The sequence below is a fragment of the Cyprinodon tularosa genome, unplaced genomic scaffold, assembly GCF_016077235.1.
Source record: "Cyprinodon tularosa strain WSP-4 unplaced genomic scaffold, ASM1607723v1 ctg357, whole genome shotgun sequence".
Lineage (NCBI taxonomy): Eukaryota > Metazoa > Chordata > Actinopteri > Cyprinodontiformes > Cyprinodontidae > Cyprinodon > Cyprinodon tularosa.
The window spans coordinates 186,099-207,535 of NW_024039071.1; the positions used below are offsets into that span (position 1 = coordinate 186,099).

The following is a 21,437-nucleotide window of genomic DNA, read 5'->3' on the forward strand; positions in this document are numbered from 1 at the left end:
TCAAATCAGATTTTTTTTATATATATTGTTTATATCTATTCAATGCATTTATTAACATATTTAGTTTTATCACAGGCATATTCCATATTTTAATAATTATGCTCTAAAATTGTTTGTCAGTAAATAAGTAAAGCACATCTAGGGTGTGATTAGATAAAAAACTTCTTTAGCATTGATTTATATCCTTTTGTACCAGATCTAGACTGAACTCCTTTTGTCATATTTAATGTTTTTAACAAGCCGTCCTGTTTATCCTTTCAGAGGAGGATTTGTTAAATATTGTTTAGAACATTACTGTGATTCTAACTATTCCTTTTTGTCAGTTGCATTATATTTTAAATTCAAATATAATGTCCAAATACTTCAAATAAGTAATTTTAATCCTTTTCACCACATATTAATATAATCTTAAATAACATTCTGTGACTTTAAACTGTCCTCCTGAAATGTAATAAAAGAAATCTACCTATTCCTATACTTCTAATTTTAAAAGATGTTTTTTTTTTTTTTGGGAAAAATTTCGTTCATTACTTTCATGTTTTTTGTGAAAGCAGAAAAAAGAAAAAAAAAAAAAAACACATATTTTTAACTATTGGAACTTAAATTGTTCTAAGATTCTGGAAAAACCCCAAATAGGAATTTAGAGATATAGCTTTTCCTTTTGTATGTATGTTAAAACAAATCAGATGAAAGTTTTGTTGCTAGATAAGGTTTTCCTTTTTGCCTTTTAGTCTAAAATGAGGAAATAGCAGCTTTAATAGCAGCTTGGTGATCTACGTGGAGCCAACATGTCAGCTGGGGCTCCTTCGCTCCATGTCACACATGTGGAGAAATGAAAGAGGCGGGGCCAAACCCCATCTGGATGAGAAACATCTGGACGTCTCCCTCTCTCTCTGCTCACATAGAGGCAGAACATGTAGACCTAACCACACAAAGACTGGATTCCTCCCACACAACATGGCTCGGTGCTGGACGCATTTGACCGAGCTCCTGGTCCTCCTGACAGCCGGTGAGTTCTGCCAGTTGGGAGCTTTTTATCTCTTTTCCTCTGAGTTATTTAAAGACAGCCAGGCTCGGGGGGCTGGATGAGGAGGGGGTCGCTTTGTTTTGGAAAGGGAACAGTTTCCCCTGCCTTTTATTTAATTAAAAGCATGAATAAAGTCAACTTTCTTCTTTTTTCAAATTTCATTCAATAAGCAGAATATTTAAAAATCGAAAAAGTAGGCCTCTGTTTACCTATTTTCAGTCAAGTTTAAAGTTAAAGTGTTGAAGAGTAAAAGTACAGCAGTCAGCATTATGTACTTGATCTGTTAACAGTAACATATTTAAAATTCAGGACTTGTAGGCTGGTTTACTTTTCTCTCCTAAATGATCTCTTTACTGGAGCAAAATCAAACATGTTTCCTTTAAAGCATTTCTGTTTAATTTATGCTTTATCACAGTCTTTGTTTTTTTCATCTTTTCCTGGGGCGTTACTCACTTTAAAGCTATATCAGAACATGAGATCTCACAATAGAAGGTCCACGAAGCTTTTCCTTATTTCTGTTTATAGCCTTCCGTGTCTAAAAGCAGTAGTTGCCCTCCTACAGATTATATCTGTTCTTGCTTGTTTCTCAAACTTCATTGTTGTGGTTATTCTGATAAAACTGTAGGAAAGAGTGGAAAGGAATGAAGATTCACAGGTATTATTAGAAAAACATGTCTTCAATATTTCAACTCAAAGAGTTTGATTTAGAAAAGGAAAGGCTGAGTTCATAAAAGAGGTAAGAAGGAACTGAATTTAATTCAATTTATTTCACTTCAGTTTATTTATATAGCTCCAATTCACATCACATGTCATCTCAAGGCAGTTTACAGTTCACCAGATCATACAATTAAATTAATTCAAAGTTTTCTATCTAAGGAAAACCAGTTGATTGCATTGACTTATTGTCTCGAATGCAATCCCTCACACTAAGCATGTTTGTAGTGACAGTGGAGAGAAAAAACTCTGTATTAACAGGAAGAAACCTCCAGCAGAACCAGGCTCCGTGTGAGCGGCCATTTGCCGAGGCTGACTGGGGGTTCAAGGACATAGGAGATACAAAAAGAAACTTTAAAAGGCGGCCTCGTCCAGGAAACACACAGCCAGGCAGACGAGGATGAAGAGAGCACATCCAGAGAAACAGGACTGCACTGAAAAACTAACTCCAACATCTATAAACCATGGTGTTGATGGCAGCAGCACAGCTGATATTTCTCTCCTGGACGGTGTCACAGCCAAACAGGAACAGCAAGGCAAAGCTACTATGAGAAAAAGCAGAGAGCATAACATAAGAGATGAACTAACAGATTCTGCAGAGTGGGAGAATAGAGATAGAATGATGAAAAAGGGGTCCCTATGTCCTCCAGCAGTCTAAGCTATAGATATACCAGCACAACTATAGAGATAGTTCAGGATAACCTGAGCCACTCCAACTATAAGCTTTATCAAAAGGGAAAGTTTTAAGCCTAGCCTTAAAAATAGACAGAGTGTAAAACTGGTAGTTGGTTCCACAGGAGAGGAGCCATTCTACTTTTAGAAATTCTAGGAACCACTAGTGAACCGGCAGATTGAGAGCAAAGTGCTCTATCAGGGACTTCAACGAGTAGGAGCTGTTGGTTCTGTCCAATCAGCTTTTATCCAAGTGCTCTAAACCTTGACTGCCATCTGTCAGGGCAAATGCCCATGAACTTTGGAAAGCAAGAAAAGAAAAACAAGATTTAATAATGTCCAGAACCTGAACAAGAACTGATTGGATAAAACTACATAATGTACGTTAATCATTCAATAATTTGTTGTAATTGAAGAGTTGTTATTGTCTTCGGATGAAAAAATGAATGAAAGTGCAGTAGATCTACTAACATTAAGGTGTGGGAATGATATAGTCAGACATGCAAAACCAGACTAAAAAAAAAGCTTTAAGTTGATCATTGAGTGAACCAGACCACTAGTTGTTTTCCTTTAGTGGCAATAAATTCCTCCAGGTTACAATAATGGACACTCGAACTTGTACACTGCTCTGTTCTTTGCAGATATATATATTTTTTATTCAGCTATATTGGGAAATCTCTTTTCTTTTCTCCCTCTACTTCTCCAGCAGTGTCTCCTGCAGTCTATGGATGAAAGGCAGAGTGCGCCCTGGACAGGTCGCTGTCTATCACAGGGCAGAGGCACTGCCATGGACACACACCTGAGGGCCATTTAGAGACACCAGTTAGCCTTAACAGTCATGTTTTTGGGATGTGGGAGGAAGCCAATGTTCCTGGAGAGAACCCAAGCACAGATGCAAGACCCTAGGTCTGCTGATGAAGATTCTCAGTCATCCAGGTCATAGTCATTCCGTAAAAATTTAAAAACAATCCACTGGACTTGGTTTCCAAGGTTTCTGGAGGGGAAGCGAAATGTCTTAAACCTCGGAAACCAAGTCCAGGGGATTGTTTTTAAACTTTTACGGACGACCATAGGTCAACAATCAAACTAAGGACCTTCTTGCTGCAAGGCAACGGTGCTACAAACTGCCTCACAGTGCAGCCCTGATCTTAGGCCCCGTCCACACGAAGTCAAAACAAACACGAAACGCTAATATTTTCCAAAACGTTTGTCGTAAAGACGGAGACGTAAAATAAATGTGATCGTCCACACAAATGAATGAAAACGCTGCAAAATGTATGCCAGGCCTGTAAGTGGCGCTGTGGTGCCAAAGTAAAAATAAGCGACGAAATGTCGGGCATGTGCACTAATATTTATACATGGTTGCCCTGCGGGTCCATTTTCGTGGTTAAGTCAAATTCAGGTGCTGAACTATGTCTTCAATATTGCTCTGTTGTTCCTGGAGATATTCCAGAAGAAGAAGATTCTGTTGTAAGCCCGACAGCAGGGTGAGTAGCATTAGCAGCAACCATTCAACACAGTACGGCGCCATTGTTGTTGTGATACTGTGTCGCGCATGCGTGTTTAGAGGCGACGCTATGACGCATGCGTGTAAAAAAAAAAAATGCGGTTAGAGCTTAAAGATGGAAACGCGAAAACGGCGTTTCAGAATCTTCCCACTCTGAAGGCTGAATAAAAAAAAGATCGTTTACAGACCCCCGAAACGCCGGCTTCGTATGGATGAGAGGCTGGATTGGTTAAAAATTTGTGCGTTTAGGCCAGGGTTCGGCTTCGTGTGGACGGGGCCTAAGATATCACATATTTCTAAAAGCCACCTTTGCTTATTTCCCCAGAAAACCTGCAGAACATCAAGATATTTTGGCCTTTTACTGTAGATGTTTTAAATCAGCAGCTACTCTCCCATTAAAAATCCTGTTAGTGCAGATTTTACCCAGATTCTTTAATATTGTTGAGTCATGAAAAAACAGATTTTTTTTTATGTTGTTTTTGTGACCTACATTATAAGTCTGGGATCTGCTTCTGGAGTAATTTTGGTTGGTCAGCCACACCTAAGAAGGTTTTAAACTATTCCATATTATTTCTATTGACTGATAATACATCTCATTGTGGCTGGAGTCCAGTGGTCTTAGAGATGACTTTGTAAACAATGCCAGGCTGATGTCAGTGACTGTTTTATCCACTCTTGACTATTTTTGTTTATTAAGGTATAATTTGTGTCTTTTTAACAACTTTTTCTTTTTAACTTTTAACCTATTTTTGTTGTTAGACAGGTTATATTTTAGCTGTTTTTATGACATTACATGTCTTTCAATACTCTGTTCACCTAACTTTTTTTTTGCACATCAACTCATAGTTAATCCTTCTACCCCCAAATTACAATTAAATTAAATCCAATTTATTTACACAGCCTGTCTTCATTTCTGGTTCTTTGTCCTGTTACGGGCCAACTCTGTGGGAGAGCAAATACTTTATCACAGCATTGTCTCCACAATCTATGGTGTCAGATTATCATAGGCAGTCTTTTAACATAAAGCTTTTTGTTACAGTTTTATTTAATAAAATAATAATTAGCAGTGACAGATCATCACTGCTACAGTGGGGCTTTGTTAGCTAACTAGTGTGGAATTTCTAATCACAGAAAAATGATAAGATGAAATAACTCTGTTGCCTATCAAATGTCCTCAGATGGATACATAAAAATTAAAAGGCAGAGCTAAAAGAACAGTGTTATTAAAAAGAAAAACACTGAAATATTTTTAATGCACGTCTAACCGTTCCATTAAAAAAAACAAAAACATTAAAAAGTGAACAAATTAATTAAATAAGATCCTGAATTATATAAGCAGTGATTAACTGAAGTATTCCTTATTCATAAAAGTCCCAGCAGAGACAACAAAGGAATGTTCATGCCTGTTTTTCTTTATATTGATGATAGATAATTAGTTAAGTTAACCCTCAACAACATGACTGCACGTTGTTTCATAGTTAGTGGCTCCATTATGGTTCACTAACATTTTTTTTATGTTGGAACTGAGCAATAAATCCAAGGTTACTAAAGTTTCATTTATATCGTAATTTGGTGCTTTTAATGTCACACCCATTTAACCACTTGCTCAGGACAAAAAAAAACAAAACACAAACAAAACAGACTGAATGCTGGGAAACTGCATAGTTTGGTGGTGTGGCCACACCCCTTGTTCCAGTATCAGCGGGGCGTGGCGTCCTCTCAGGGTTGGATACAGCTTTTAGCCTGGTGCATATTGATCCCCAACTAATGAAAATCCCCAACAGATCCAGCAGACCACCGTGGGGGTGTAGTAAACCTGATATCTACTGAGGGTACAGAACATGCTAACATTACTCAAGCAGTCTATAAAGACTCACCCCCTTCTTGATAGGGTCCATTGTCTAACCTGAATTTGGCAACAAGTGGGCACACTAGTCATCTGTGGGTTGAAGAAGCAAGATTTTGGGGGTAAATGTCTTATAGTTCCACTCCTCATCCACTCTGGCTTTCTGGTGACCACACCACTGGATGTTAATGGAAGCCAAACATGCAACATTCCCATCTCTGATGAGCGTGTTTGCAAAGTTAGGTCTAAAATCAAACTAATGTTAGTGCTTCTATGAAGTGAATTTTGTTCCATTATTGTTTCAAGCAAACAACACGCTTGTAAATGAAGCTTTGACAAAAAACCAATTTAGAAATAAAACTGAAAAATATCTGGATGAAAAAAAGGTTTGAAGAGGAACTTTGGTGTTTTCTCAATATATATATATATATATATATATATATATATATATATATATATATATATATATATATATATATATATATATATATAGATAGATAGATAGATAGATAGATAGATAGATAGATAGATATATACATAAATTGATTGAACAAATTGTTTGAACAAATACAAACAGGAAATATCACATGAAAAAATAACCAAAAAATAAATAAAAAAATCCAAGACAAAAAACAACATTACTCTCAAAACATCTTTTAAGTCATTTTTTTCTTTTAAAGTTTAATGTCTGGATTCCATTTTTTTCATATTTTTTAATTTTCATTTTTTTTCTTTTTATTTACAATCACGAAATAGTCAAATAATGCCACATAATTCAGTCTGTAGTTTTTAAACTGTAACAGTTTTTAGGTCGACTAACTGGTGCTTTTGAGTCCATTCGTGCTTCGGTGAGAAAAGCCTTCTGTAGAAATGTAGGATCCTCCATTCAATGTACGGTTCATCCTTAAAAGCCCTGCATTATCTCACATCTAACAAAGAGCAAGTATGTGTGTGTATGAAATGCCACTTGTAGAGAAGAAGCGCAGAGAGGATTTCTTGGCTCTCTTTAAGACGCTGGAGAGGACAGAGCCTGGCACTAAAAGTTAATCTGGGTTCATGTGTTTTGGAGTTTTTTTTTTTTTATCGCAACTCTTTAACACAGAACTAAAAGGCTACAAAATTAAACAAACATATTAATAAAACAGGTACATAGAGAGAAACAACAACAAAAAAGTCTGAATATTGTTTATATCCAGTAATTTATTCAACATAACATTTAATGATGAATAAACCTTTTTATTCTTTGTTTACTTTGAAGGATAATTTCCAATCTATTTTACTGATGAAAGATGTAGATCTTTCTCATATTGGCTTAGCCTCGACTGTTCCTGTTTGGCTGTGACACCACCCTGGAGAGAAATATCAGCTGTGCTGCTGCCATCAACACCTTTGCTTATAGATGTTTGAGATTAGCCTGTTTTTCAGTGTAGTCCTGTTTCTCTGACTGTGGCTGGCTGGATGTGCTCTCTTCATCCTCTGACATGGGAGTTGGCTTGGAGCTTGTCTGCCTGGCTATGTGTTTCCTGGACGGGGCCGCCTTTTACAGTTGCTTTTTGTATCTCTGCTTCTGTCTCCTTGAACCCCAGTCAGCCTCAGCAGATGGCCGCTCAAACTGAGCCTGGTTCTGCTGGAGGTTTCTTCCTGTTAAAAGGGAGTTTTTCCTCTCCACTGTCGCTACAAGCATGCTTAGTGTGAGGGATTGCATTCAAGTCAATGCAACCAACTGGTTTTCCTTAGATAGAAAACTGAATCAATTTGACTGTATAATCTGGTGAACTGTAAAGTGCCTTGAGATGACATTTGTTGTGAATTCGCGCTATATAAATAAATTGAATTGAATCTTTCATGTTGTTCTAAAATCCCTGACTCAGAGTCCAGTTTTATAAAAAAAACTGGACATACATAATTACCAAGTTAACTAAACAAGGTACAAAAAACAAAACAAAAAAAAAACAGCCACAGGTGCTTCATACAACGTTAAATCACCACAGGCAGCTCAGTATGATGCCTTTAACCCTGTCCTATTGCCAGGAGTGTCATAATGGTTTTAGAGATCTGACCCACATGTAGAGAACCACTCAGAGACCAAAGGTAAAAGTTTAACAGGTTTATTGAATGTTGAAAAAACACTGAAGAGGAAGCTGGAACTCAGCGGACTGGTGAACAGGAACTGGAAAGTCTGAGGGGAGTTCACAGTGATCAGTTCAGGGACTGTAGGAAAAATGACTGAGGCTTAAATATGCTGCAGAGAAACTCACTCTTGGGGGGCTCTTTGTTAATCCTTGAATCCAGTTTGTGGGGGTTTAATCCAGAGAAGAGAAAACTCGTTGGAGAGCGGACAGGAGGACACACATTGGACCCAGAGGAGTACAGGAGCGGACTGTCACTTGGTTTTCCAGATGAAGACTTGAACGGATCATGTGGAGATTTTCCCCTACTCAGTGTGAACTCGGTAAATCCTTCCAGGGGGAGAAGGACCAGGCTATCCAGTAACACAGGAAGGCTTCCTGCCGAAGAGCAAAGACAAAAAACAAGATAAGACTCAGAGAAACAATGCTAAAGTTTAGACTCTGCTAATCTCAGCTCGGCTAGAGTACCCAAAACTGGCAAACACTCTGGCGTCGAGTTAGTGACAGCCCGCTGCTCAAGTACTCCTCCGGTAATGACCTAACTAGCCGCAGGTGTGCAGGGAGACCCAACGAGGACAGGGCACCACCTGGTGGTGGAGAGAGGAAAACACAAAAACAACCCACACAAACTGGAATCCTAACAAGGAGAAGTTAAAAATGAAATGCTGAAGTCACTAAAAAAACTACATTAGGCGTGTTTCCATAGTTTTTGCAGATGTTTGGACTCATACTGCACTGCATTTCATGAACCCGAAGGCTTTAAATGTTTCTATTGTTCAAACAGTCTACATCATATCACTTCAATGTTCTCTCCCTCTGGTCTTCCAGGTGCTGTCCACTCTTTAGGAGCATATGTGTTGTGTAAGTGGTGCGATGCTTCCACACCTCGGTGCAAAGACCACATCTGTTTCAGCAACTGCAACCTGACCTCCACCTGCGAATCTGATACAGAAATCTGTGTTTCTATTTGGTGAGGCTCTTCAATACTCTGCACTGTGCCGTATTTTTTCCCCCACACACTTATTTTAAGCCTTATTCAGCAATATCCCTTCACTGAGTGTCTATAAGCCCCAAAGCACGTCTCAAACATGTTTTCTGATGTTGAGCTTAATATTCCTTGGAAGTTTTTTTTTTTTTTTTTGCTGTATGTTTGACCACTCTTCTTCATTAAGTGGTTTGGTTAACGTGTTTGGAGTTTTTTGTTCAGCTTTGGTAGACCAGCTTTAAATCTACTTATTCCAAAAACAGTTGGAAAAACATTGAGTTCCTTTCTGAACACCAAGTTTTGTCCAACCTGTCAGTTATTGGTTTGAAATTACAATAGTGGAGCAACAGTATTTTGTGCCAATAAAGACTGGTATCTTTGGGGGGTCTGAATGGTTCTCATGTAATCTGGCAATTTGCTTTCATTGTCATGATTTTATCAAGAGCTCGGACCCACATGCAGAGAAACCATTACAGAGAGACCAGGAAAAAAGTTTAACAGGTTTATTGAGAAGCTTGTGGAGATTCCAGTGTTGCTCTAAACACTGCTCAACCGGAACTGAAAGGTGAGGGGAAGACACTGCGGTTAGCTCAGGTTCAGTGGGAAAATTGAATCTCGAACTTGAAGAGGAGAAAAGGTTCGCAGACTCACGTTTCCAGAAAAGTGGTTGACTCTTTGACTCCACTCGGTGTGGGGTGTTCCAGTGTTTGTCTCATTCGGTGGAGGGCGGACAGGGTTTACCCAGAATGCGTTTGTTTGTAGGAGAACGGAGAAACTGACTGCCACTGAGATTTCCTGCGGTATTTGAACAGACTGTGGTGCAGATGAATCCCTTGCTCAGTGTGAAACTCAAACGATCCCTTGGAGAAAAGAGGATCCAAACCTCCAGTTTGAATCCCCAGCTCAGTTTGAGGCTCAGTTGATCCTTCCAGGGAGAGAAGGCCCGAAACTTCCAGTTTGCAGGATGACTTCCTGCCGAGAGGCAAAGACAAAAATAGCAAGATTAAAACTCAGGTTGACAAAAAACTCAGTTTGACTCAGCAAAACTCAGCTTGGCTAAAGTACCCAAAACAAGCAAACACCCTTTGCAGGTGTGTGAGGAGGTGAATCAGGACCAGGCGTTGCCTGGTGGAGGAAGGAAGACAAACACACAAAACACAAACCAAACAGACAGGATTCCTAACATTCATCAGAAAATATTGGAATTTTGGTTGCCACACAGGAGACAACACATTCATACAACTTTTAGTTATTTTAGAAAAAGATCTCATTATCTAGATATATTTAGAAATGACCTTTTCCAGCTTATTAACAAATTCCATTTCAGGAAACTTTTAACTAAAACTAAAACCTAATCACAGAAATTAGAATCATTAACAAGCTTTAGCGGACTTAAGGTACAACACATTCTACAAAGTTCCGGTTTATAATTTTCAAATATTTATTCAAATGTGTATATATTCAGAGGTGGTTGGTACATTTACTCATTTAAATTACTTGCGTGAGTTTTCGAAATTATTGTAGTTTTGGGACTAGTTTTACTTTTCTATACATTTTACTTTTACTTAAGTAATGTTATTGTGGGTGTATTGCTATCAAATCACAAGAAAATTGTGGATATTTCCGGTTAAAGAGCTTTTTCCTATCCTAACATATGCTTACCTATTTTAAAGATTGGTTTTATAGGTTTATTTCAAAGTTGATATGAAACAGTGTTTCTTCTGCACAGATGTATTATTTTTAAATTGTAGTATTTATATGTGTTTTTGTTTTATCCTATAATTTGAAATACTAGAATTTCAACATAGTTGTCTGTCTGATTAGAAAATGTTAAACATTAAATTAGATGTCACAAGTCAACAATTACTCGGGACCAGAGAGGAAATCACTTATTAGGCTGGTATTCATCTACATCATAAATTAATCTTATCTCATGACTAAAACTTTAAATAACCGACCTCATTGTATTCTGATGCTTATTGAAATTTGTATAAGCATGTTTGCTTATATATTGCTTCTTCTAGCAGCTTTAATCAACGGGACTAAATAAATAGCAACCGAATAATTTTATTCCCTCTGTGGTAAAATTCTGGTTTGTCTGTGTCAAAACTAATATGCAGCCTGAAGCATATTTATCAAGTGTTTGTGCACATTAGTAAAAAACAGAAATAAATGTGTAAATATATACCATGAGTGTACAAAGCAGTTCAGCCTTTACTAAAAATGGAGGACTAAGAATTTTCACCAGCATTTCAAGATAAGGTAAAAACTGCACAACTTTGTTTTTATTGGTGATTACTGTATATGAAAAAAAAAAAAAAAAAAAAATTAAGAATGCCCTCTAAGTGTTTAAATGGCCAACTAAAAGTCCAGGCCTGGACTTTCACTAGGCAATGAAAACAGTCTGTTGCCAGTTATTGGAAATGCCTGACTGCAGTTTTTGCCCCCAAGGTTAAACACTAGATCATTGTTTTCATTTACTCTAAGCTGGTGTTTGTCTTGTCTAGATTGTTTATGTTATAATTTACTTATAGTGTTTAAAAAAGATGGAATAAAAATACCTTCTGTAGCGTTGAGGAACACCAAAATGGAGCACTTATTTTTTTCTCCATTGGCACTAGTCCAAACAGCCAGAGAATAAAAACAGCTCCACTTAGCTTCTTCACCATGGTGTTGACCAGCATAATGAATCACACAACTGACTATCATAAGAAGATCAAATAAAGCTAAAGTTCGGTCATTTGAGATTGTTTGTCCTGTTTATACGCATGCAAAGTAAAAGAAAACCGACTTTGTTTCGATAACGATCTTACACAGGGATTCCCTAGTCTGCCCTTTTTCTAATTTCCTGCTTAAGCCAGTCCAGATCACCAGGGCTTCCCACAGAAAAGTGGAGATAAGAAGGAGCTAAGAGCAAAAATAGAGAACCTAAAATGAAGAGTTTATCTTGACAGCATAAAGAAATCTCTCTCAGAGGATATACATCACAATGTCACATACAGTAACAATAAAAGAGATTTAGATCGTTAACGTTTAACACCTATTTATGTGTTTCACATACAGAGCAGAGACTGAGGATCATGCTAGCTTACTTTGTGATACTTTACAAGAAGGAGGATTTTGGATATGTCTTTGGTAGTGGCAAAAAAGATAAGTTAATAATTGTCCTTTTGTCATATTAATGTAACTAGATAGAAATCTAGTCACTGCCCTTCTCTTTTTTCATAATTCCAAACTAGCTTTAATTTCAGAGCTAATTTACAATTGCATTATTAAATGTGTTCATATGACAGAATTACATTTCTGATCTTAAATAAAACATTAAATGATTTAAATTGTTAATATAAAAGTGATATTAGCACCAAATAAAACCAACATGAATAAAGAACATCCATCTTCTACCACTTGTTTGCCAGGGTATGCTGGAGCATTTCTCCAGCCATCTTTTTAAGTGTTTCTAAATTTTAAATTTGATTAAATTTGATTTTAAGTGTTTCTAAAGAAATATATAGGCCTATATGTTTGATTCTCACTGGATTTACATTGACATCTACTGAAGAGGCTGTTGCACTATTTATTATTTATCTCAACATTGTCCTTTTTACCCTCTTGTTCATGATTACCTTTTATATATTTGTCAAATTAATTTCTTAGTTTAGATAGCTTTGGAGGCCATTGTACAGTGCAAAGCATATATAGCACATATTTCAGTCAGCATATTGAAGAAGTGACTTTAACTTTTTGGACACAGTTTTGATATTTTTGCTTTGGTTCTAGAGCTTTTATTATATAACTCGCAAATTACATACCCCTCACATTGCACCTTAGCATGTTCTTGGTCTGAATGAGGCTTTAATGTATACCTCTAACAGGATTCTAAATTAATATGGATTAAAATTGCATTAGCATGATTTATCGTTTTAAATAAACAACCTCAGTTCATCTTTTTTATAGCAATTATAGTCATTTTGACAAGAAATTTCATTTTAAAGCTGTTGGAGGTCACATGAAGATGTTTTCTACACTTGCAGGAGGAAGACAAATAACTCAGTGAAGGTGCAAACGATGTGCCATGACCCCAAAGTGCCCCTAGATGGCGTTGACCCAGCATTGTTGCTGAATTTCACCTCCAGAAAATGTGCCATGGTCCATCAGCCTTCAGTGAAAGGGACCATGATGGTCTGTGGATGCCAAGGCGAAGAGGAATGTAATGACAGGCTCATCTTTAGCAAGGGATTCAGTGGTGAGCAATGGATGAAGAGAATATCGCTTAATGAATGTAGCAGGAAAGGAAATTTTTTTTAATGATTGTACATAATTGGTGTGATACTGGATAAATTAATTTGTAAAAAAGATTGAAGGACCATAACCAAAAAGATAAAACATGGAATGGCAATTTTCCTTGATAGATTCACTTCTATTGTGTCTACAGGTTTCTCTGGGTTGCAAAATAAGGATGTGATTGGAGTGGTAGTCATCAGTTTGGTACCTCTCGTCCTCATAGTCATAGTGGCCACTGCTGCCTTCTATTTCTACCAGATACGCCGCCATGATTGGCCTTCCAAACCCACACCAGAGCTCTATCAGGCCTTGGCCGTACCACACAGTGGACCAGTGCCAAGAGACGAAGGAGGAGAAAAAAGACGAGAGGATCTTGATATCGAACAGGAGGATTTTCATACCAAAGAGCTCAGTCTAAGAAATGACAACAGTTATAGGTCAGATTTGCAAAGGGATGACCTCCTGCCCATCAAACTGGATCAAATGGTGGGGAAGGGACGCTTTGCTGAGGTGTGGAGGGCACGGCAGCTGCACAGTGAGAAAGGGGGAGTCAACCGGTATAAAACTGTGGCTGTAAAGGTGTTCCCGAGTAAGGAATATGCCTCTTGGAAAAACGAGTGCTCTGTCTTCTCTGACCCTACGCTGCACCATGACAACTTAGTACAGTTCCTTGGAGCCGAAGAGATACCAAGTAGCGCTCTCCAAACCTACTGGTTGGTCTTGGCCTACTACAGTCTTGGAAATCTGCAGGACTTCCTTACGTCTAACATAGTAAGCTGGGAGGAGCTGATTGCCTTGGCAGGTTGCATTGCCAAAGGATTAGCTCACCTTCACAGTGACACAACAACCAATGGAATACCAAAGGTAAACTTAAATTATGAACTCTTGATACCATGACCTACAGAGAGGCTATTCAATGATAATCTTTTGTTGTGCAAGAAAATAGTCTATTAAAAGTCGAAAAACCAGGTTGATCTGGATCTGTGAACAAGGATTAGTGATCTAAAACTTTACCATTGATCTTCTGGGCCAAAAGAAATGTGAGCTAATACCATGAGAAACCATCACCACAAGTACAATTACATTAGGCCAGGCTCATTTATTTTACCTGTTTGTTTAAAGTAAGGTAAAAAAAAAAAAAAGGGTGATTAGGTGTCTTTAGGATAAAGGTGATTAGGAATGGCTGGTGATTGTGTCTTATTTGTGCTGCTGTAGGTACCTGTTGCCCATCGTGACATAAAGAGCAGCAATGTTGTGGTAAAGAACAGAAAGGAGTGCGCCCTGTGTGACTTTGGTCTTGCTTTGCGGCTTGATCTCTCCCTAACAGTAGATGACTATGCCAACAGTGGACAGGTAAGTGTGCAGATTAGGATGTTTTTTGTGGTAAATTGTGACTCAAAACAGCGCATCCCCTGTATGCTACTTATTTTATCAAAGATTCTGAAGGTCAAATTAAAACTACTTGATCTACTGATGTGATTATTGTGCCTTTCTTGTCACACTGTCTTGTGGTAACTTTGCTAATCCTTTAAACCACTCATGACTGATGCTCTGCAAATAATTGGCCAAAGTGTACATTTCTTTTATATATTCAAAAAAGTTCTAGTAGCTCTGAAATAGTAAGCCCCATTCTTATTTCAATATCAAGGCCAGAAGAGCCACACCCTGCAGTGCCAACCACAGATGTTTTATTACTCATGCTAACTCTTAAAGAGCCTCAGGTGTTACATCTGCACTTGGATGTTTCCTTACATTCTGTAAAATTTACCCTATTGAACATTTTATGTAATTCAATGTCTAGTTTCGGTCTGAAAAATAGATTTGAGCTTCGAAATACAATGTTAAAGCCTCACAACTTCTCCTGACATCAGACCAATAATATGCACAATTTGGAGCTGTGTGTTCTTCTTCCCAGATGGAAGATTGATACCAAAGCTTCTCTGCAAAATACCCGATCATGGCAATGTACTTATTAGTTTGGAGATAGTTAATAGGTTGTTGCAGGTGCTTCATCAGATCAATTTGGTTGACGGAGAGCAGCATCAGTACCAACACTGTTACAAGAAATTTCTTGGAGAACTGTAAGCTAAGTGTGGTCATAAGCGTGTGGACATGGGTATCCACTTTTCAAATTCTCTTATAACAAAGCCTCGCAGAGTGTGTGAGTTCTATGCTACATAATGATTTAGCTAAAGCTTGTTACCAAGTACCTCTACTGTTGCACCTTAAATGCTCCCTCAACGACGAAGAGCCAAATCACACCAAATACGTTTTATGCATACTTGATACAATTAGGTAACTCCCATAATTCTTTTTATTTAGGTAGGAACAGCACGATACATGGCCCCTGAGGTACTCGAGTCCAGAGTGAACCTGGAGGACCTCGAGGCCTTTAAACAGATGGATGTGTACTCCATGGCTATGGTCCTTTGGGAGATGGCTTCTCGGTGTGAGGTCATTGGAGGTAGGTGAATACCTACAGTGCATTCCGGTTTATCAGAGACACAGATGCATGATGTGAATTTTTAGAGAGAGGATATTTTAGTTCTTTATGTCAAAGTTCAGTAAGAGACCAGAAAATTTAAACAGGCATCACTAATCAACACCTGGTTATAATCAACTCCAGTCCTCAAAGATGCCTGCTTAGATTTATAACTTTTAGAACTATAAACATACAATGGAACATTTATTATTACTTTGCTCCAATGTCACCTTGATAGATATTTGGACACAGACTTTCACGTTGTCATAATCTGCACTGCTCACTAAGAGAAATTTAGCTAAAATATTAAGAGAAATGTGCATGAAGAATTTTTATGAAATATTTTGTTAATAGTAATATATTTTCATATCTTCCTAGTTTCTAAGAATATGGTGCCTTCCAAAAAAGTTAAACAACATTCCACTGGACTTTGTTTCCAAGTTTGAAGACATTTCTCCTCCCATCCAGGAAGCCTTTTGAATTCAAAATGTCAGAAATAGTGTTAAATAGAGTTTTAGGCTTAATAGAGTGGACCAAAAACAAAGCCTTGTTTTGGCTTAGAAAACATGCAAATTCTCTATAAAGAGGCTTTAAAAAGCACTGAACTTTACACTATATCTGAAATTTTGTATTGAAAAAGCTTCATTGGTGGGAAGCGAAACATCTTCCAACTTGGAAACGAAGTCCAGTCGATTTTTAAAAAACTTTTTTGGAATAACTATGACCTGGATAACAGAGTATCTTCACCAGTACATATGGTGCCTTTAGCAAAGAGAAGAATATTTATTATTTTACATTTCTAATTAGAGCATCTTTATGCCTAGTTTTATTGTAAACATTCCTACATTTTCTCTGCAGCACCAACTGTGTCATATTTAAATGCAGATAGAGACACATAAGGGACAGACCCTATGTAAGAATGCATTTGATGCACAGCAAAGTCTGAAGTCAATTAAATGTGTAGATTCTATAGGATTAGTTTAGTTAAAACTCTAGATTCAGTTTATGAAAAACTTGATTTAACCATCAATAAGGTGGAAATTGAGGAGTCGCATATTAATATATATATACATATAAATATATATGAAAACTTAAAGAATAAATAAATGTGTAAATAAATTAATAAATGAATTAAGACATTGATGAATTATATATAAATGATAGATAGATAGATAGATAGATAGATAGATAGATAGATAGATAGATAGATAGATAGATAGATAGATAGATAGATAGATAGATAGATAGATAGATAGATAGATAGATAGATAGATAGATAGATAGATAGATAGATAGATAGATAGATAGATAGATAGATAGATAGATAGATAGATAGATAGATCATCCTACAACATGAATTTTAAGGTGGGGATTGTTCATGCAGGTCAGACCCGATTTCGATATGTAAAGTTCTCGTAACACAAGCATCTTCAAAACCATTTGTAATTCTGCAGCGGTGAAGAGCTATGAGCCAGCATTCGGCTCCAAACTTTGTGAGCAGCCGTCTGTGGACAGCATGAGAGACCTGGTTCTGAGGGATCGAGGACGGCCTGACATCCCCCCAATGTGGACACAGCACCAGGTCTGATACAAACTGAAACCCATAGCAGAATTTTGGAGAAACATGGCATCGCTGTCAGACTCCCACATAGACTGCAATTATTGCTAAGCAACAATTTTTTTCTGCCAGATTTTAAAATTATTTAAGTGATTTAATACATACTATTGAAAGTGTTTCATCACAGCGAGCTTTTCCATGAAAGAATCAGGAAGAGCAAAGCCCGTCTTTTAAATCAGACAAATTTTTTATATATGTAGTAAGTTATTGTCTCTATCTGAAAACTTCAAAACAACTTCATGTAATTGGACTGCAACTGTTTTTATTTGGTAAATTCAGCAATAACTTCTTATAACTATATTAAAAGATAAATAAATCAAGAGACACTCAATAACCTAAAATAGGCTTTTGTCAGATTGGGTGGAGGTTTGAAGAGGACCCAAATGCAGAGACTGTAGCTAAAGTGGTTTCTTGCAGATTTAATAACAAAAAGGGAAACAGAAGCAAAAATTCACAAACATAATCCACAAACCTAAAAACACTGAAATAAAGGAATACTCACAAGGGAGCAAAGAAATGACGACAAACCAGCAACACTGACTGAGCAGGAGGTGCATATATGGGAGAGAGAAACAAAGACGAGGCTAATCAGCCGATTTGGAGCAGGTGTGAACAGAGGAGTCTAGAAGGGAGCTAAGGAAAAGGAAACTGAAACAAGAGGGCAACAGAACACAAACAAGAAATACCTAAGAGCTCAAATAAAAGCAAATATAAGTAGAATGACACAAAATGGAAATAAAACCAATGAAAACTCAAATAAAAAACTTAAACAGAACCAAACCCATGACACTTTTACTTCAGAAATAGACAACCAACCAAAGAAATCGCAACTGACCTCAGAGACTGTGATAAATGAATGTTTTAAATTATTCCAACAGAGACCAGATCCCTAGAGTAACACAACTGAACTTGAAATAGACCTAAAAGGTTGACATAGAAAATAATAAACATAGAAAACATAGACTAACCTCAAAGTGAGTCATGGGATACATCAATTAATATGGACAGTGACTCCCCACTGGAAGAAATGCCCCCCAAGACACCAAAACCCACAAAAATATGAAGATAATAAGAACCATACAAGGAAAGTATAAAAACATTTCACAAAGAAAGTACATAGTGAACAAATAAAGCAAAATGATGTCTGAAATACTGGTCCATCTCAGGAGGACAAACATAAAGAGAAAGCTGTTTTTTCTATTGTTTGACTCCGGAGTAAAACCCAAGATGTATCGTATCGGTGATTTACTCACTGCATTCAGCCTGTTTAGTGCCTCTGATGCCTAACTCTAATTTTTGTGCTTTGTGCTTTAGGGCATGAATGTATTCTGCTCCACCATCACAGAGTGCTGGGATCACGACCCAGAGGCCAGATTAACCGTCCACTGTGTGGTGGAACGCCTTAACATCCTGCAGCAGGGTGAGGAGTGGTGAGGATAATCCTCATCCCCCTTCCTGGGATCTGGCTTCATAAGGAAAATGAAAATTGACATTTTAAAAGCATCCAGCGAAGAGCTGCTGAGTAACCAAAGTTTTTCAAATACAAATGACTGAATGGAAAGTTATTGGTCATATTCCTGACTTGTCTTTAAAACATAGAGATTTTTGGAATCAACAACTTAGTTCTAACCAACAATATATTTTTTCTTCTTTTTGCTTATTTTGACTTCCTGTTTTCTGCTGCTTTGTTATGCATTATAAGGGAAGCCACTAAGGTTTGTAGAAGTGGGATGACATCAGGAAAACGTCCCTGGAGAAACATCAGAATGTCACTGTGGAGATGTTCCTCATAACCCCACATATTTCTATTGAGATACTTTGGGATTTCTGGTCTTCATCAACTTCTTGAACAGAACCTGAATATCAAAAGTGAAGCTTCATGGGTTGAACTAAAAAGCCACCACAGTTTTATGACCAAAAATCAATTTCAGAACTCTACCCTCATTGCTTTGCCTTTTGATTGTGTCAGAAGATACAGCCTCCTAGGTAAGTAAAGCCTGGTTAAGGCATTAGCCTTACAAATGTGAGATGCCACCAGAAAGTATTCACACCCCTCCACCAATTCCATGTTCTATGTCACAGATTTAGTTTTAAATTAACAATTTTTGAAACAACATTTTTTAAACCTGGCTACTCAACGTCCCATAATGAGAAGCAAAAACATGCATAGATGCTTCCAACATGAACCAATCCAGTGTTTTTGATGGGACCCCAACCAGTTACACACATTTTTGAGTTTGGGGCTTTCTAACCCAGCTTTTGGCTCAGTAATAAGTATTTGCTGTTTCTCCTTTAACTAGTTACAGCCTTGCTTTATGAATATGCTCTCTGTAAATATGAGTGCAGCTACTCTCAGTCAATGGAAAGACTGTGGTAATAAAGAGTCAATTTGTCTTTTATTTGTGACGGCAAAAAACCACCATTGATCTGCTGGCAGATGCATACAGATGGTTTGTTGTGTGAAACTGTTCATCTATGTGGAGCTGGTCTCCATTTATTCCTAGAATAATTGATGGGGGCTGATTGTAACGGCAATAGCCTAAATGTTGGAGCAAAAAGGAGAACCAACTCCTTCCTGATCCATTGAACTCTCTTTCTCAATTGATTATTGGCATTTTTTCCATTTTATCGTCTAAATGTGTTATTCTTCACTGTCATTTGTCTTTATGGGTTATAAGAATAGCAGGGTATTAGAAAGTTATTATAAAGTGTGATAATAAAAGAAACTGCATTAGTCTTTTTGAGCTAATCTTCTCTTTGGTTTGTTTTGTCTGCTTGACAAAGTTTTTCTATCTGATTATTGTGTTTAAAGCCTTTTTCATCATGCATTTTGTAAAAAAAATTAAATAAAATCCTTCCTTTAAGCAAGCAGACAACCGTTTTTTCAAACGTTTATTTATGAATATTTCACCTTTAGGAGCTCAGTGAATTCCAGTTTGCTATCATGACAGGATGTGATCTGTACCAAAAAATTCCAGTTGTAGAGGTTTCTTAATATCCAGCTGTTATTGGTATGAGAACAATATTGACGCCAATGTGAACAGGAGTGGATAAGCCAGTGATTTGCAGTGTAAAGTTTAAGAGCAAGGCGAGTGGAGGATGTGAGCAGAGTTCTGCAGACAATCAGATTAGTCCAAACACAGTATATAGAGAGGTCCATAGGGTTTCTTCGGCTTAAGGAATTGCATTCCAGGCTCACATCCCAGAGTACATCTTAACAGAGGCGTAGCCAGAAAATTTTTTTATAAGGGTGGCCAGGCAATAACCAATGTAGACTGAGGGGTGGCTGAAAGTGCATAGGCGCTAGTACCTCAGGGTCAATCTACACTGTTCCAACAGGAAAGTGAACAAGCAAAACATTCATATTTTCTAAATAAAGACAAACTATATTGTCCTACAGCCTTTCCTAACAAGTAGATGCATATATTTAAACATCAGTTCTATCTAAATAAAAGATATCGTGGATAACATTCTTTCAGTTTTGAGATCTGGGGCGTAAATCTTTTCCATCGTCATAACTTACCTACTTGTATCAATAAACATCCTGCTTAAAATTGATATTTACAAGCACTAATATCTACATACATTGATTATTTGATAAGTGTTTATTAAAATAGTTTTTTTAATCTATGATTTTACTGAATGTTTTGAATATTCCACTTAAGATGATTACTGCGGCCACCATCTGTATTAGAGGTGGCCAATGATTGGGTAAGGGTGGCCATGGCCACCCCTGGCCCCCCATCTAGCTCTGCCCCTGCATCCTAAAGCAGTGTGAAGCCATATGCCACTGGTTTTTAGGTGGCTTTAGAGGTTTACTTAAGAGTTCTAGTCAAATGACCATTTAATGCTTCAATTTAATGCTTTGATCCATTTATGTCTCATAATTGTTGGAATAGATTAGTAATAACTCCTTCCTCTTCCATCCTGACAACACACCACTTAACAATGGAAGGTCTGGAAAAGTGTGGAGGGACCTAATTGGCCATTGTTTCAATTTCAACAACATATATAGTCTCTTCTAAATGGCTTTTAGCCAAATTATACACTTATTATTTGTAGAACTAATATTTTTTGTTATAATAAAACACTATTTTTATCAACTACTAAGCATAAATGCCAAAGGTTTATTAAATTAATCATTTTCACACTAGAGCTATGGAGTGGGTGAACTTA

The 21,437-nt window shown here is 37.3% G+C and overlaps 1 protein-coding gene across 1 annotated transcript; it reads left to right on the forward strand.

Annotated features, from left to right (window-relative positions):
- The first annotated feature begins 866 nt into the window (after nt 1-866).
- On the forward strand, nt 867-20,103 carry LOC119790175 (TGF-beta receptor type-2-like). Its single transcript, XM_038295601.1, has 8 exons — nt 867-1,009; nt 8,724-8,865; nt 12,912-13,123; nt 13,313-14,025; nt 14,377-14,514; nt 15,484-15,625; nt 17,098-17,225; nt 18,576-20,103. Exons 1-8 carry the CDS (start codon nt 958-960, stop codon nt 18,693-18,695), a joined length of 1,647 nt encoding a protein of 548 aa, XP_038151529.1. The 5' UTR covers nt 867-957; the 3' UTR covers nt 18,696-20,103.
- Nucleotides 20,104-21,437: the final 1,334 nt, after the last annotated feature.